Below are 17,356 nucleotides of genomic sequence, written 5' to 3'. Positions count from 1 at the left end.
TGGGAGGAAACCGGAGTGCCCGGGGAGAACATGCAAAATCCTTGCAGGGAGGACCCGGGAAGCAAACCCAGGTCTCCTAACTGCGAGGCAGCAATGCTACCACTGTGCCACCATGCCACCCTAAGTCAACTATGAATTCTAAATCATATCAAAGTGTACTTGAGGATAATATAAGGCCATCCATCCCAAAGCACTAGTAAATCCACCAAGGAAAAGCTTAAAAAGAAGAAACTGAGGGTTAAGAACTGGCCTAGCCAAAACCCTGATTTGAATTCCATTATAATATTGTGGGTGTTAAATCAACAGTGATTAAAAGAAAACCTACAAGCATCTTTCAACTGAAGGTATTTTGCATGAAGAAGTGCTCAAAAATTTACACCGAGTTTATTTCAAACACTAGTGGGAAGTTATGCAAAATGTCTCTAAGAAGTTATTTCTGCTAAAGGGGACAATACCAGCTTCTGAGGTTTAAGTGTACTTCCTTTTCCCTATTAGACAATTACATCTGTTGATACTTTTGTTAAATGATTAATAAGACTAAATTGCGCTTGTGCTTTCATTCAAGTATATCGCCTTTATCTGTAGACACCATTTGCACAAAGATGTACTGTTTGCCTTTTTAAATATGTTGAAAAATTCAATAAGTTCTGAGGGGTGTACCTACTTCTTCACACAACCGTATTATTCACTTCATCCGCCAATATTTTTATTAAACCTGCACAAGGTACACTGAAAGCTTGACCATTTGCAAGGAGAATTTGTTATGAAGCAACCAGTTATCACTCGGGACTACTCTAAATGATAGTGGAATCATTTCCCTTTGATTTACTTAGACCCTTATCTATTACTTTAACAAATGCTGCCTTCTTGGTCTTCATCATTTCTAAACATATTCATAATCTCTTAATAAAGGCTTGAAGGAAAGGACGATAACATTGAGCTATATTTTGTTACCAAGAGAAAAACAGTTTGGCAGAAACGTTGTAAGATGACATTGTAATATGTAGCAAAGAATTTTGAATTGGCTTAGTTTTTACATACTGATTGTAATGCAGTAGGTACTTAATTTTTGGATTGAAGTGTCAGTTACCAACTTTAAAGCAGTTGGTAGCCATATGTGTACCGATATATTTCAGTATTCCTCATTACACTATGAAAATAATTAGTGCTGTTCAGTAGCTTGAATGTGTAAACTCATAACTGAAAAAGAATCATTAGACCTAATTTAATTTCTTGAAAATAAAAAATACAGGTACCTTTTGATGATGATGAGGGTGAGCCATAGCTTCTTGTGGATGTGGTGATGCTGGAAGCTGTATTAGATTGCAATATAATTGCCGGCAAGTTTACAGTGAAAATATTTACATTGATTGCAGAATTCCTTTCTGAAGATGTCAGTTGTGACAAATAAGCAGTGGTTGCACTGTCATTTGGAGGTGCTGATTTATTGGCAGTTACTACAGTATCATTATTAGTCATTGATGCTGATGCTGAGGCACCATCAGTTGAACCACTTTTAGGTGCAGATGTGGAAGACATGATAGCAAATGCAGCCTTAGTTGTCATCATAGATGCTGATAAAAAGTTATTAGCTGTTGATGTGGTTTTGGGCAAAGTAGAATTTACTGTATTGTTAATTTTATTCAGTGTTGATGTGGTTGAAGTGGTTGTAGAATCCTTGACTAGTAATGCAGAGGGAGGTGCCATAAAATCATTTCTAGTATGAATTGCTAATGTGGTAGGAGTGGCTGTAGAATAAGACACAGAGGAAGGTTTTACTGCTGAGGCAGAGTAAAGGGAGGCTGATGTAGATGTAGTGACTGTAGTATCAAGGCTTGAATATTGTTTTAATGTAGATGAATTTCCTACAGAATCAGCTTTAGTGCTTAGTGTTGATATCCAAGAATCAGATGTAGCTGCAGACTTTGTTGTGTTATTTGTTGCTATGAATACAGTGGAGTTTGTTGTAGAATCAGTTGGTAATGATGCAGAGGAATTTGCAGTAGAAGCGGTTTTATTGCTAACTGTCGATGTAGTAGCATTGACAGTAGTATTAGTAGCAACTGTTGATATCTGAGTAGAGACATTTGCTGTAGAGAATGTTTTAGTGATGAATGTTAATGAAGATGTGCCAGCCTTGGTGGATAATGATGGGGAGCCAGGGTCTGCAGAATCCATTTTAGTGTTAAATGTAAATGTAGAGACAGCTGGTGTTGAATCAGTTGACTCAAGGGCAGCAGCTGTAAAATCAGTTTTAGTCACAGTGGATGCAACTCTTGTAGGTGCTGATGTGAAACCAATTGATGTAGCATCACTTTTACCTGTGGGCAATGGTGAAGAAGATATTACCATAGACTTATTTCCTTCCGCAAGTGTTGATGTGAAAATATTGGCTGTAGAATCAATAGATATATGTTGGGCTGTGGAGAAAGTTCCTGCAGAAATTGTGTTAGTGGTAAGTGTTGATGTGGAGGCATTGGCTGTAGAATCGGGTCTTGTGCTGGATAATGATGAAAGGGCAGTAGCTGACATGGATAATGATTTGGAAGACGTTTCTGTCAGATTTGTTGCAGAATTGGACTCCAGAGTGGAGGCGGTTAATGTAGAATCAGTTATGGGAATTGATGTTGAGGAAGTTACTGTACTGTTAGTTTTAGTGCTGATTGTCAATGCTGAATCAATGACTCTTGTAGGTGCTGAATCAGTGTTAACAGAGATTGATGATGGGGAGGTATTGGTTGTAGAATCAGATCTTATATTGGATATTGGTGCAGAGGATGGAACTGTGTTGGATAATGATATGGAGGAAGTTTCTGTCAAACTAGTTTTAGAGTTGGGCACCAGTGTGGAGGCAGTTGCAGTAGAATTGGTGGCAGATGTTTGCGTTGTTTCAAAGGAATCAACTATTGTTGAAGAGGAACTTAAAGTAGAACCAGTATTATGGCTAAGAGTCAGTGTAGAGTCAGTGATTCGTGCAGCTACTGAAATAGAATTAATAGTGAGTAATGAGGATGCATTGCCTGAGGAATCAAATCTTGTATTGGGTGTTGACAAGGGGGCAGTAACTGTCATGGATACTGATACAGATGAAGCTTCTCTCAAATTTGTTTTAGAGTTTGACACCAGTGTGGAGACAGTTGATGTAGAATCAGTGGCACTTGGAAAGGTATCAATTATGGGGAATGATGTAGAGGAAGTTTCTGTAGAGCCTGTTCTAGTGCTAAATGTCAACATGGTATCAGTGACTCTTTCAGATACTAAATCAGAGTTAATAGTGAAGGATGATGTGGAGGCAGTGGCTTTAGAATCAGAAAGTTTACTGGATATAGGTAAAGACAAAGCCACTGTACTAGATAATAATGAGGAGGACTTGTCAGAGCTGAACAATTGTGTGGTGGCAGTTTCTATAGAATCAGTGGCAGATGTTTTCATTGTTGAAAATGAATCAACTATGGGAAATAATGTAGAGAGAATTGCTGTAGAATTACTTTTATTACTGAATGTTGATGTGGAATTAATGATTTCTGCAGGCAATGAATCAGAGTTAATAGTGGGTGATGATGTAGAGGCACTGGCTGTAGAATCAGATCTTATACTGGATATTGATGAAGAGGAAGAAACTGTGGTGAATAATGATGAGGAGGTAGTTTCTGTAGAATCAGTTGTGGAGTTTGGTGTAATTGAGAAAGTGGTCATACCTCTAGTTGATGATATGGGGGTAGTCTGTACTGAATCAGTTTTAGTGGTGAATACCACTGTGGTAGCAGTGAGTTTGGTACGTGAAAATGTCTGGCCAGTTGTTGTAGCATCAGTTTTAGTTATTGTAGCTGATGTTGAGGAAATTGCTGCAGAATCAGTTTTAGTGGTAGGTGTTGATGTTATGATATTGGTTGTAAAATCCATTGAAAATGTTGGTTTTAAGGTGGCATAATTTATTGTAGAGTCAGCTTTAGTGTTGGATATTAATGGGGAAGCAGTCATAATGGTAGGCAATGACGCAGAGGCAGTTTCTGTGACATCACTGTTAGTGCTGAATGTCACTTTGGCAGCAGCTGAAGTAATTGTACTTGGAATTAAAGCTGTTTTTGTGGTGGTTACATCTGAAATAAAAAATAAAATTACATTTTACTGACATGCTGGAATTCTATAAGGAAACAACAGAAAGGTATAATAAAAGTGGAGCTTATGATATTATCTAGACTTTGATTGTCTGGCATTTGATAAGGTGCCACATGAGAGGTTGGACATCAAACAAAAAGAAGTGGGAGTTCAGGGTGATGTTTTTAGATGGGTACAGAATTGGCTCAGACACAGGAAGCAGAGGGTGATGTTGTGAGGAACATTAGCAGAATTGGCTGATGTTAAGAGTGGTGTTTGACGGGGTCAGTGCTAGGGCCACCACTATTTTGTAATATATTTAAATGATTTGGATAGAAATATGAGTAGCAAGCTGGTTAAATTTGTAGATGACACCAAGAAAGATGGATGGGCAGATAATTTGGAATCCGTTATATCATTACAGAAGGACTTGGATAGCATACAGGCTTGGGCAGATTTGTAGCAGATGAAGTTTAATGTCAGTAAATGTAAAGTATTACACATAGGAAGTAAAAATGAAGAATACACCTTATGAGAGAAATTTAGGAGCTGTAGTAGTCTCTACGCTATTAACTTCTAGACAGTGTTCAGAAACCATTAAGAAGACAAACAGAATATTTGATAAGGCACTGATAAGGCCTCATCTGGAGTACTGTGTGCAGCTTTGGTCTTCAGGCTAAAAAAAGAACATAGCAGCACTAGAAAATGTCCAGATAAGAGCAACTAGGCTGATTCCAGGACTACAGGGGTTGAATTATGAAGAAAGCAAAACAAAATTAAGAGGTTACATGAGTGCTTAAAATGATAAAGGGGATTAATTAGTACAACACATTGAGACTATTATTTTAAAATGAGTTCATCAAGAACACAGGGATAAAGTTGGAAACTTGTTAAAGGTAAATTTCACACAAACAGGAAGTTTTTCTTTACACAGAGATCCATAGACACATGGAATAAACTACCAAATAGCCTGGTAGATAGTAAAACTTTAGGGACTTTAAAAAACTAGACTTGATGTTTTTAAATTAGAAGAATTAATTGGTTGGGACTGGCAAACTTTGTTGGGCTGAATGGCCTGTTCTCATCTAGATTGTTCTAATGTTTTAAATTCAGTGTGCTATTAAGTATTAATTTAAATACAACAGTTACAGTCTATTCTATTCTATGCTATTCTAAATTCACAAGGTAAGCTCCTGTCTTTGAAACAATTGATTATTAAGATTTTAGGATGATGATCACTGTTCACTAAAAAAAGTTCTGACATCAGGTCAGCAAAATTGACATCCATCAATGATGTTATTCATATTTTTAGAAACTGGTTTCAATCATACTTGATTTGGAGAAGTAACCAACTCTCTTACCTTAATAATGTTGTTAGTATTAGTCTGCTGCTTATTTTTGTAAACATAATCACAAGGTTGCTCATAAGATTTCCTGCTGTTACCAGAGCGCCATGGGCGAAAGGTCAATGATTGATGTTGGGCCCATGTAATCTGATCTGTGGTCATATTTTCTGGTCATGTAAGTAAATATGAGTGCTGAGCTGCAAACTGATCATTATGTGGTAGTGTGTTTGGCTCAGACAGATGGATGACTTTCTCTACAGACCTAGAGCTCCCAAATGAGCTGTGAAGATGTTGAGAGAGAGTAGTGTGTGTCTTAGTTATAGACTTAGGTCAAAACCCACCCCAGAAGCTGTGGCAAAATGCTTACAATTACAACTCATTGTCTCAACTTTGACATCAATTTGTAGATAATAATTTTAAGGGCAGCTGCCTAGTTTGAGAAATGTTTGCAAGAAGGTCTCTAGATTTTACTAAGAGGTTCTAACAAGGCAAGAATATAGAAGCTGTGGCAAAAGACAAAGCAAGTCCTGTGTGTATGTGGAGTTTGGTGAAGCCATGTAAAATTAGTTTTTTTGTGGCTTCAAAGTTTTGGGGGCACAACGAGGAACTCCTGAGCACAGTGGATATGTCACTTTGTTTGAAGTAAACAGTACAAGAACGACTTAACGAAGTAGGGTCCAAATAGGTTGCTTAAGTTAATTCAGAGATGAAAACCCACCACAGTGGTAAAGCCACAGAGGTTCATAACTGGCAAAAGGAAATGCTGAAAAGCACTCAAACTGTGGACATGTTTCAGCTGAGTCACCTCTTTCATGTTGTGTGGAAGACATGGACAGTAGCTCAGAACTAAAACAATACACTTGTGGTTTCATTTTTAAAAAGGGAAAAAGATATTTTAGGTTGTAATTACCAATGAATTACAATCATTAGCCTCCCTGAAAAGACCTTTGCTGAGGCACTGAAACTGAAAATATTTTTTATACTTGAATATCAAATTCAAGAGTAGCAAAAAAATTAATTTCTTGCTTTCTGATGAAAACATGCTTCAGGGCATCAGGCAAAAGACTGTTGTTTGTTATATGAAACGGCTTTTGATGATGAAATAGACAGGTATTTAGCAGGAAATAATTTTAATTTTTTAGTTTTAACATTTCAGTTAACGATGGAGCTACACAATTCATTAACATCATTTTATCTCTTTTATGAAGTACGGAGCCATTCTTAAAAAAACATTCATTAAAAGAATCTGCAAAGTATAGCCCTGCACCCATTGGGTCCTGAAATGCAAAAAGTGTACCAGAATTGATTAGATAGATAGATAGATAGATAGATAGATAGATAGATAGATAGATAGATAGATAGATAGATAGATAGATAGATAGATAGATAGATAGATACTTTAATTAACATTTTTACATTCAAACTTTCTTCCTACAAAGAATCCAATATGAAAAGTGTGAGTTGGTGTAACAATAGCACACATCTGTAATTTAACAGTTTCTCTTATGTAATATTTAAAAGAGATTCTTAACATTTTATGGGATAATTTTAATGCATTGCCCAAAAAATCTATAGGGCCAACCTGCTTAAACACAATAACAGTGATCTCTGTGCCAAAACAAACAAAACTAATCTGTCTCAGTGATTATAGCCTGGAGACAGCTACTTCCATTATGATCAAATCCTTACAAGCAGACCTCTTCTGGGCACCCTTAATGCTTTTCTCTAGATATGTTCAAGAGGATGTCATTCTATACATATATTCTAGACAATCTGAAAAGTAGGCCATACCTGTGGAGTCAGTGTTGGAGCTAGACCTCTGTGTAGCTGGAGTTGCTGAAGAATCCATGGCAGATGACTGTGTTGCTGAAAGGGAAACAGCTGTAGGCAGTGATGTGGAGGAAGTTGATGTAGAATCAGTTTTAGTGCTGGATATTGCACTCATAATGGGAGATGATGATGATGTAGAGGCAGCTTGTGTAACATCAGTTTTAGTGCTGAATGTCAATTTGGAAGCAGTACTTGTAGAATCAGTGGTAGCTGCAGGGTTTGATGTGGAAGTAGTTAATGTAGAGTCAGTTTTAGTGCTAAGTGTTGATACTGAAGCAGTGGCTGTAGAATCAGTGGAAGTACCAGGTTTTGATGTAGAGGAGGTTGGTACAGAGTCAGTTTTAGTGCTGAGTGTTGGCGAGGAGGTAGTGGGTGCAGAATTAGTGTTAAGAGTAGGTATTGATGTGGAGGAAAACAGTGTCGTGTCTGATTTTGATACAGTTGATATGACAGAGGTACTAATTGTAGCTGTAGTTGTAGATGATGAACTAGATGGGAAGGCTGATTCTGTTGTAGGTGACTGACTTGTTGGAAAAGTAGGAGATGCTGAAGAAAATGATTCAGTACTTGTTGGTGATAAAGCAACTGCTGAAGTTATTGCAGCGGGAATTACAGTTGTTGTGGTGGTGGTTACATCTAAAAGAAATTAAAATTTGGCATGCTGTTTACTAATAATTTAATCATAACAGTCATAATCTTAATCTGCAATCACTTCTGCCTACACAATGTAAGGTTTTCTCTATAAAGCAATTGATTATTAAGATCTTAGGATGATGATTGCAGTTCACTTAAAAATGATGACATATTAAGCACCAGATCAGCAAATCTGACATCATACATCAAAAATAACACATTTTTAGAAATGGAGTTCAATTAAATTTTAGCAAGAGAAGTAACAAACTATCCCCTTAATAATGTTGTTACTATCAGTCTCCTTTACCTTTATAAACATAATCACAAGTTTGCTCAAAAGAGTGCCTGAGTCCAGAGTGCCTTGGGCCAAAGGTCATTGATTGATGTTGTAGTCATCTAGCCTGATGTGTAGCTATATATTCAGGTCATGCAAGTAAATATGAGTGCTGAGCTGCAAACTGAACCCTTCTTGGCAGAGTGCCTGCTCAGACAGAAGGACCAGCTTTACAGACCTGGGGCCTCATGTATAAACGGTGCGTATCGGGATTTATGTAATGGAAGAACGTGGAAGTTGGAGTACGTACAAATTCCTGCATCTGGATTTTTCTGTGTGTAAACACATTTCGGCTTTTGTGCTTACGCCATGTTATAGTGCGAGTTCTACGGACGGCGTTATACATGAGGCCCCTGGAGATCCCCAATGAGCAGTGAGGGTGTTAGGAGAGACTACTGAATGTCTCAGTTCAGAGTTAGTTGAACTCTCACCCCCAGATGATCTTGCCTTGTAGAGTCTGAATGGACCCTGTTCAAAACCTCAGTAGTGAAGGCACCTGAAAGAAGCTGTAACAATATGTTTGAGGGCGATTATTATGGTCTCAACCATGGGATCCATTGGTGGATAATAGTTATAAGGATATTTGTCATGTTAAAGAAAAAGGAATCCAATGGAATTGTAGCAGAAAGCTTTCCAGACTGGACTGAGAGCTTCCAACACAGAAAAAATGTAGTAGCTGTGGCAGTAGACAAGTCAAGTGCCATATGTATAAAAGGGAACAAGATATTTTAGGTTCTAATTAACAAAGAATTACAATCATTAGCCTCTCTGAAAAGAACTTTGCTGAGGCACTGAAACAGAAACTATTCTTTATACTTGAATATCAAATTCAAGAGTAGCAAAAAAAACTTAATTTCTTGCTTTCTGATGAAAACATGCTTCAGGGCTTCAGGCAAAAGACTGTTGTTTATTATGAGAAACAGCTTTTGATGATGAAATAGACAGGAATTTAGCAGGAAATAATTTAAATATTTTAGTTTTAACATTTCAATTAACGATGGAGCTACACAATTCATTAACATCATTTTATCTCTTTTATGAAGTACGGAGCCATTCTTAAAAAAGCATTCATTAAAAGAATCTGCAAGGTATAACACTGCACCCATTGGGTCCTGAAATGCAAAAAGTGTACCAGAATTAATTAATTGACATTTTTACACTCAACCTTTCTTCTTACAAAGAATCCAATATGAAAAGTTTGAGTTGGTGTAACAATAGCACACATCTGTAATTTAACAGTTTCTCTTATGTAATATTTAAAAGAGATTCTTAACATTTTATGGGATAATTTTAATGCATTGCCCAAAACTTCTATAGGGCCCACCTGCTTGAACACAATAACAGTGATCTCTGTGCCAAAGCAAACAAAACTAATCTGTCTCAGTGATTATAGCCTGGAGACAAGTACTTCCATTATGATCAAATCCTTACAAGCAGACCTCTGCTGGGGACCCTTAATGCATTTCTCTAGATATGTTCAAGAGGATGTCATTCTCTCTCTCAATATATATATATATATATTCTAGATAATCTGAAGAGGATGCCATACCTGTGGAGTCAGTGTTGGAGCTAGACCTCTGTGTAGCTGGAGTTGCTGAAGAATCCATGGCAGATGACTGTGTTGCTGAAAGGGAAACAGCTGTAGGCAGTGATGTGGAGGAAGTTGATGTAGAATCAGTTTTAGTGCTGGATATTGCACTCATAATGGGAGATGATGATGATGTAGAGGCAGCTTGTGTAACATCAGTTTTAGTGCTGAATGTCAATTTGGAAGCAGTACTTGTAGAATCAGTGGTAGCTGCAGGGTTTGATGTGGAAGTAGTTGATGTTGAGTCGGTTTTAGTGCTAAGTGTTGATACTGAAGCAGTGGCTGTAGAATCAGTGGAAGTACCAGGTTTTGATGTAGAGGAGGTTGGTACAGAGTCAGTTTTAGTGCTGAGTGTTGGCGAGGAGGTAGTGGGTGCAGAATTAGTGTTAAGAGTAGGTATTGATGTGGAGGAAAACAGTGTCGTGTCTGATTTTGATACAGTTGATATGACAGAGGTACTACTTGTAGCTGTAGTTGTAGATGATGAACTAGATGGGAAGGCTGATTCTGTTGTAGGTGACTGACTTGTTGGAAAAGTAGGAGATGCTGAAGAAAATGATTCAGTACTTGTTGGTGATAAAGCAACTGCTGAAGTTATTGCAGCGGGAATTACAGTTGTTGTGGTGGTGGTTACATCTAAAAGAAATTAAAATTTGGCATGCTGTTTACTAATAATTTAATCATAACAGTCATAATCTTAATCTGCAATCACTTCTGCCTACACAATGTAAGGTTTTCTCTATAAAGCAATTGATTATTAAGATCTTAGGATGATGATTGCAGTTCACTTAAAAATGATGACATATTAAGCACCAGATCAGCAAATCTGACATCATACATCAAAAATAACACATTTTTAGAAATGGAGTTCAATTAAATTTTAGCAAGAGAAGTAACAAACTATCCCCTTAATAATGTTGTTACTATCAGTCTCCTTTACCTTTATAAACATAATCACAAGTTTGCTCAAAAGAGTGCCTGAGTCCAGAGTGCCTTGGGCCAAAGGTCATTGATTGATGTTGTAGTCATCTAGCCTGATGTGTAGCTATATATTCAGGTCATGCAAGTAAATATGAGTGCTGAGCTGCAAACTGAACCCTTCTTGGCAGAGTGCCTGCTCAGACAGAAGGACCAGCTTTACAGACCTGGAGATCCCCAATGAGCAGTGAGGGTGTTAGGAGAGACTACTGAAAGTTTCAGTTCAGAGTTAGTTCAACTCTCACCCCCAGATGATCTTGCCTTGTAGAGTCTAAATGGACCCTGTTCAAAACCTCAGTAGTGAAGGCACCTGAAAGAAGCTGTAACAATATGTTTGAGGGCGATTATTATGGTCTCAACCATGGGATCCATTGGTGGATAATAGTTATAAGGATATTTGTCATGTTATAAAGAAAGAGGCATCCAATGGAATTGTAGCAGAAAGCTTTCCAGACTGGACTGAGAGCTTCCAACACGGAAAAAATGTAGTAGCTGTGGCAGTAGACAAGTCAAGTGCCATATGTATAAAAGGGAACAAGATATTTTAGGTTCTAATTAACAAAGAATTACAATCATTAGCCTCTCTGAAAAGAACTTTGCTGAGGCACCGAAACAGAAACTATTCTTTATACTTGAATATCAAATTCAAGAGTAGCAAAAAAAACTTAATTTCTTGCTTTCTGATGAAAACATGCTTCAGGGCTTCAGGCAAAAGACTGTTGTTTATTATGAGAAACAGCTTTTGATGATGAAATAGACAGGAATTTAGCAGGAAATAATTTAAATTTTTTAGTTTTAACATTTCAGTTAACGATGGAGCTACACAATTCATTAACATCATTTTATCTCTTTTATGAAGTACAGAGCCATTCTTAAAAAAGCATTCATTAAAAGAATCTGCAGGGTATAACACTGCACCCATTGGGTCCTGAAATGCAAAAAGTGTACCAGAATTAATTAATTGACATTTTTACACTCAAACTTTCTTCTTACAAAGAATCCAATATGAAAAGTTTGAGTTGGTGTAACAATAGCACACATCTGTAATTTAACAGTTTCTCTTATGTAATATTTAAAAGAGATTCTTAACATTTTATGGGATAATTTTAATGCATTGCCCAAAACTTCTATAGGGCCCACCTGCTTGAACACAATAACAGTGATCTCTGTGCCAAAGCAAACAAAACTAATCTGTCTCAGTGATTATAGCCTGGATACAACTACTTCCATTATGATCAAATCCTTACAAGCAGACCTCTGCTGGGGACCCTTAATGCTTTTCTCTAGATATGTTCAAGAGGATGTCATTCTATACATATATTCTAGACAATCTGAAAAGTAGGCCATACCTGTGGAGTCAGTGTTGGAGCTAGACCTCTGTGTAGCTGGAGTTGCTGAAGAATCCATGGCAGATGACTGTGTTGCTGAAAGGGAAACAGCTGTAGGCAGTGATGTGGAGGAAGTTGATGTAGAATCAGTTTTAGTGCTGGATATTGCACTCATAATGGTAGATGATGATGATGTAGAGGCAGCTTGTGTAACATCAGTTTTAGTGCTGAATGTCAATTTGGAAGCAGTACTTGTGGAATCAGTGGTAGCTGCAGGGTTTGATGTGGAAGTAGTTAATGTAGAGTCAGTTTTAGTGCTAAGTGTTGATACTGAAGCAGTGGCTGTAGAATCAGTGGAAGTACCAGGTTTTGATGTAGAGGAGGTTGGTACAGAGTCAGTTTTAGTGCTGAGTGTTGGCGAGGAGGTAGTGGGTGCAGAATTAGTGTTAAGAGTAGGTATTGATGTGGAGGAAAACAGTGTCGTGTCTGATTTTGATACAGTTGATATGACAGAGGTACTACTTGTAGCTGTAGTTGTAGATGATGAACTAGATGGGAAGGCTGATTCTGTTGTAGGTGACTGACTTGTTGGAAAAGTAGGAGATGCTGAAGAAAATGATTCAGTACTTGTTGGTGATAAAGCAACTGCTGATGTTATTGCAGCGGGAATTACAGTTGTTGTGGTGGTGGTTACATCTAAAAGAAAATAAAATTTGGCATGCTGTTTACTAATAATTTAATCATAACAGTCATAATCTTAATCTGCAATCACTTCTGCCTACACAATATAAGGTTTTCTCTATAAAGCAATTGATTATTAAGATCTTAGGATGATGATTGCAGTTCACTTAAAAATGATGACATATTAAGCACCAGATCAGCAAATCTGACATCATACATCAAAAATAACACATTTTTAGAAATGGAGTTCAATTAAATTTTATCAAGAGAAGTAACAAACTATCCCCTTAATAATGTTGTTACTATCAGTCTCCTTTACCTTTATAAACATAATCACAAGTTTGCTCAAAAGAGTGCCTGAGTCCAGAGTGCCTTGGGCCAAAGGTCATTGATTGTTGTAGTCATCTAGCCTGATGTGTAGCTATATATTCAGGTCATGCAAGTAAATATGAGTGCTGAGCTGCAAACTGAACCCTTCTTGGCAGAGTGCCTGCTCAGACAGAAGGACCAGCTTTACAGACCTGGAGATCCCCAATGAGCAGTGAGGGTGTTAGGAGAGACTACTGAATGTCTCAGTTCAGAGTTAGTTCAACTCTCACCCCCAGATGATCTTGCCTTGTAGAGTCTAAATGGACCCTGTTCAAAACCTCAGTAGTGAAGGCACCTGAAAGAAGCTGTAACAATATGTTTGAGGGCGATTATTATGGTCTCAACCATGGGATCCATTGGTGGATAATAGTTATAAGGATATTTGTCATGTTATAAAGAAAGAGGCATCCAATGGAATTGTAGCAGAAAGCTTTCCAGACTGGACTGAGAGCTTCCAACACAGAAAAAATGTAGTAGCTGTGGCAGTAGACAAGTCAAGTGCCATATGTATAAAAGGGAACAAGATATTTTAGGTTCTAATTAACAAAGAATTACAATCATTAGCCTCTCTGAAAAGAACTTTGCTGAGGCACCGAAATAGAAACTATTCTTTATACTTGAATATCAAATTCAAGAGTAGCAAAAAAAACTTTATTTCTTGCTTTCTGATGAAAACATGCTTCAGGGCTTCAGGCAAAAGACTGTTGTTTGTTATGAGAAACAGCTTTTGATGATGAAATAGACAGGAATTTAGCAGGAAATAATTAATTTTTTTTAGTTTTAACATTTCAGTTAACGATGGAGCTACACAATTCATTAACATCATTTTATCTCTTTTATGAAGTACAGAGCCATTCTTAAAAAAGCATTCATTAAAAGAATCTGCAGGGTATAACACTGCACCCATTGGGTCCTGAAATGCAAAAAGTGTACCAGAATTAATTATTTGACATTTTTACACTCAAACTTTCTTCTTACAAAGAATCCAATATGAAAAGTTTGAGTTGGTGTAACAATAGCACACATCTGTAATTTAACAGTTTCTCTTATGTAATATTTAAAAGAGATTCTTAACATTTTATGGGATAATTTTAATGCATTGCCCAAAACTTCTATAGGGCCCACCTGCTTGAACACAATAACAGTGATCTCTGTGCCAAAGCAAACAAAACTAATCTGTCTCAGTGATTATAGCCTGGATACAGCTACTTTAATTATGATCAAATCCTTACAAGCAGACCTCTGCTGGGGACCCTTAATGCTTTTCTCTAGATATGTTCAAGAGGATGTCATTCTATACATATATTCTAGACAATCTGAAAAGTAGGCCATACCTGTGGAGTCAGTGTTGGAGCTAGACCTCTGTGTAACTGGAGTTGCTGAAGAATCCATGGCAGATGACTGTGTTGCTGAAAGGGAAACAGCTGTAGGCTGTGATGTGGAGGAAGTTGATGTAGAATCAGTTTTAGTGCTGGATATTGCACTCATAATGGGAGATGATGATGATGTAGAGGCAGCTTGTGTAACATCAGTTTTAGTGCTGAATGTCAATTTGGAAGCAGTACTTGTGGAATCAGTGGTAGCTGCAGGGTTTGATGTGGAAGTAGTTAATGTAGAGTCGGTTTTAGTGCTAAGTGCTGATACTGAAGCAGTGGCTGTAGAATCAGTGGAAGTACCAGGTTTTGATGTAGAGGAGGTTGGTACAGAGTCAGTTTTAGTGCTGAGTGTTGGCGAGGAGGTAGTGGGTGCAGAATTAGTGTTAAGAGTAGGTATTGATGTGGAGGAAAACAGTGTCGTGTCTGATTTTGATACAGTTGATATGACAGAGGTACTACTTGTAGCTGTAGTTGTAGATGATGAACTAGATGGGAAGGTTGATTCTGTTGTAGGTGACTGACTTGTTGGAAAAGTATGAGATGTTGAAGAAAATGATGCAGTACTTGCTGGTGATGTAGCAGCTGCTGAAGTTATTGTAGTGGGAATTACAGTTGTTGTGGTGGTGGTTACATCTAAAAGAAAATAAAATTTGGCATGCTGTTTACTAATAATTTAATCATAACAGTCATAATCTTAATCTGCAATCACTTCTGCCTACACAATGTAAGGTTTTCTCTATAATGCAATTGATTATTAAGATCTTAAGATGATGATTGCAGTTCACTTAAAAGTTATGATATATTAAGCACCAGGTCAGCAAATCTGACATAATACACGAATAATAACACATTTTCAGAAATGGGGTTCAATTAAATTTTATCAAGAGAAGTAACAAACTATCCCCTTAATAAAGTTGTTTCTATCAGTCTCCTTTACCTTTATAAACATAATCACAAGTTTGCTCAAAAGAGTGCCTGAGTCCAGAGTGCCTTGGGCCAAAGGTCATTGATTGATGTTGTAGTCATCTAGCCTGATGTGTAGCTATATATTCAGGTCATGCAAGTAAATATGAGTGCTGAGCTGCAAACTGAACCCTTCTTGGCAGAGTGCCTGCTCAGACAGAAGTACCAGCTTTACAGACCTGGAGATCCCCAATGAGCAGTGAGGGTGTTAGGAGAGACTACTGAATGTCTCAGTTCAGAGTTAGTTGAACTCTCACCCCCAGATGATCTTGCCTTGTAGAGTCTGAATGGACCCTGTTCAAAACCTCAGTAGTGAAGGCACCTGAAAGAAGCTGTAACAATATGTTTGAGGGCGATTATTATGGTCTCAACCATGGGATCCATTGGTGGACAATAGTTATATGGGTATTTGTCATGTTAAAGAAAGCGGCATCCAATGGAATTGTATCAGAAAGCTCTCCAGACTGGACTGAAGTCTTCCAACATGGAAAAAGTGTAGTAGCTGTGGCAGTAGACAAGTCCAGTGCCATATGTAAGAGGAGTTTGGTGCAGTCATGTAAAATTATTTTTTATGGCGTTAATGCCATTCTGGGCAAAACTGAGGAACTCCTGAAGCCAGTGTATATGACATTCGTTTTGGAGCAAAACATACTAGGAGCACTGTTTGAAACTGGGAGCACTTGGATAGTAGAAGTCTCAACCATGATTAAAAATGTCCACGGTGGTAAAGTCACAAGGATTGATGAGAGACAGGAAATGCTGGAAAGCACTGACAGTATGGTGGTGTTTTAGCTGAGGTGCTTCTCTAATGTTGTGTGGAAATCAAGAACAGTAACTCAGAAGTAACAGAACAGAGTAGTGGACCCTATTTTTAAAAAGGGGACAAGAGATTTTGTGTTCTAATTACCAAATAATTACAGTCCTCAGCTTGCCAAGAAAAGCCTCTGCTGAGGCACTAAAACAGTAAAGCAGTTTTATACTTGAACATCAAATTCAAAAGAAGCATAAAAAGATAATTTCTTGCTATTTAACCAAAATTTGTCTCAGGTAACCAGTTGCTGCTTTTTATGAGAAAGAGACATTAATAATGGAATAAAAAAGCATTTAACACCTAACAATTATTATTTTTCAGGTTGGCAATTTCTGTTAGCTATTGAACAACACATTTTCTAAACCTCAACAAAATTATTTTATTTATTTTATGAAATACTGTATAATGCATAAAAATAAATGAATTAGAAGTATCTTTAAACCCACCTGAACTAGGAGTAGTGATAGCAGGATAGTCGCAATATTGTTTACTTGCATGATAAACCAGTTGTGCAGGACAAAACTTTAAAAAGCAGATTCCTTCAGAGCATTGTATGAAATAATGTGGATTGCCGGTGTACTCATAGAGACCATTACTTTTGTCTTTGCAGAATTGATTGTGTGTAGCACTGCACCCATTGGGTCCTGAAATGCAAAAAGTGTTCAAGAATTGATAAATTAACATTTTTTACATTCAAACTTTCTTCTTACAAAGAATCCAATATGAAAAGTTTTAATTGGCATAAAAATAGCACACATCTGTAATTTAACAGTTTCTCTTATGTAATCTTTAAATAGATTCTTATAGTTTATTGAGATATTTTTAATGCATTGCCCAGAAACTCTACAGGGCCCACCTGCTTGAAAAATATAACAATGATCTCTATGCCAAAGCAAACAAAAGCAATCTGTCTCAGTGATTATAGCCTGGAGGCAACTTTTTCCATTATGATCAAATCCTTACAAAGAGACATGTTCTGGGGACATTTAATGGTATATTCTAGATAATCTGAAGAGGAGGT

At 37.3% G+C, this 17,356-nt stretch overlaps 1 protein-coding gene across 5 annotated transcripts in view; it reads right to left on the bottom strand.

The window, feature by feature from the left end:
• The window catches only part of LOC120537492 (serine-rich adhesin for platelets-like), a 41,793-nt gene that overhangs the window by 14,333 nt on the left and 10,104 nt on the right, over nucleotides 1-17,356 (bottom strand). For 3 of the 5 annotated variants that reach the window (XM_039766467.1, XM_039766465.1, XM_039766468.1), the window contains exons 4-9: nucleotides 16,782-16,979; nucleotides 14,520-15,194; nucleotides 12,157-12,831; nucleotides 9,791-10,465; nucleotides 7,236-7,910; nucleotides 1,257-4,100 (exon numbers count right to left, since the gene is read on the bottom strand). In XM_039766467.1, coding sequence (XP_039622401.1) covers nucleotides 1,257-4,100; nucleotides 7,236-7,910; nucleotides 9,791-10,465; nucleotides 12,157-12,831; nucleotides 14,520-15,194; nucleotides 16,782-16,979 — 5,742 coding nt within the window. The remainder of the gene's footprint in view (nucleotides 1-1,256; nucleotides 4,101-7,235; nucleotides 7,911-9,790; nucleotides 10,466-12,156; nucleotides 12,832-14,519; nucleotides 15,195-16,781; nucleotides 16,980-17,356) is intronic. The other 2 variants (XM_039766469.1, XM_039766470.1) reach the window with 2 other exon arrangements.

The sequence above is a fragment of the Polypterus senegalus genome, chromosome 10, assembly GCF_016835505.1.
Source record: "Polypterus senegalus isolate Bchr_013 chromosome 10, ASM1683550v1, whole genome shotgun sequence".
Lineage (NCBI taxonomy): Eukaryota > Metazoa > Chordata > Cladistia > Polypteriformes > Polypteridae > Polypterus > Polypterus senegalus.
The sequence above is the reverse complement of the archived record's forward strand: the minus strand, read 5'-3'. Positions and strand labels throughout refer to the sequence as shown.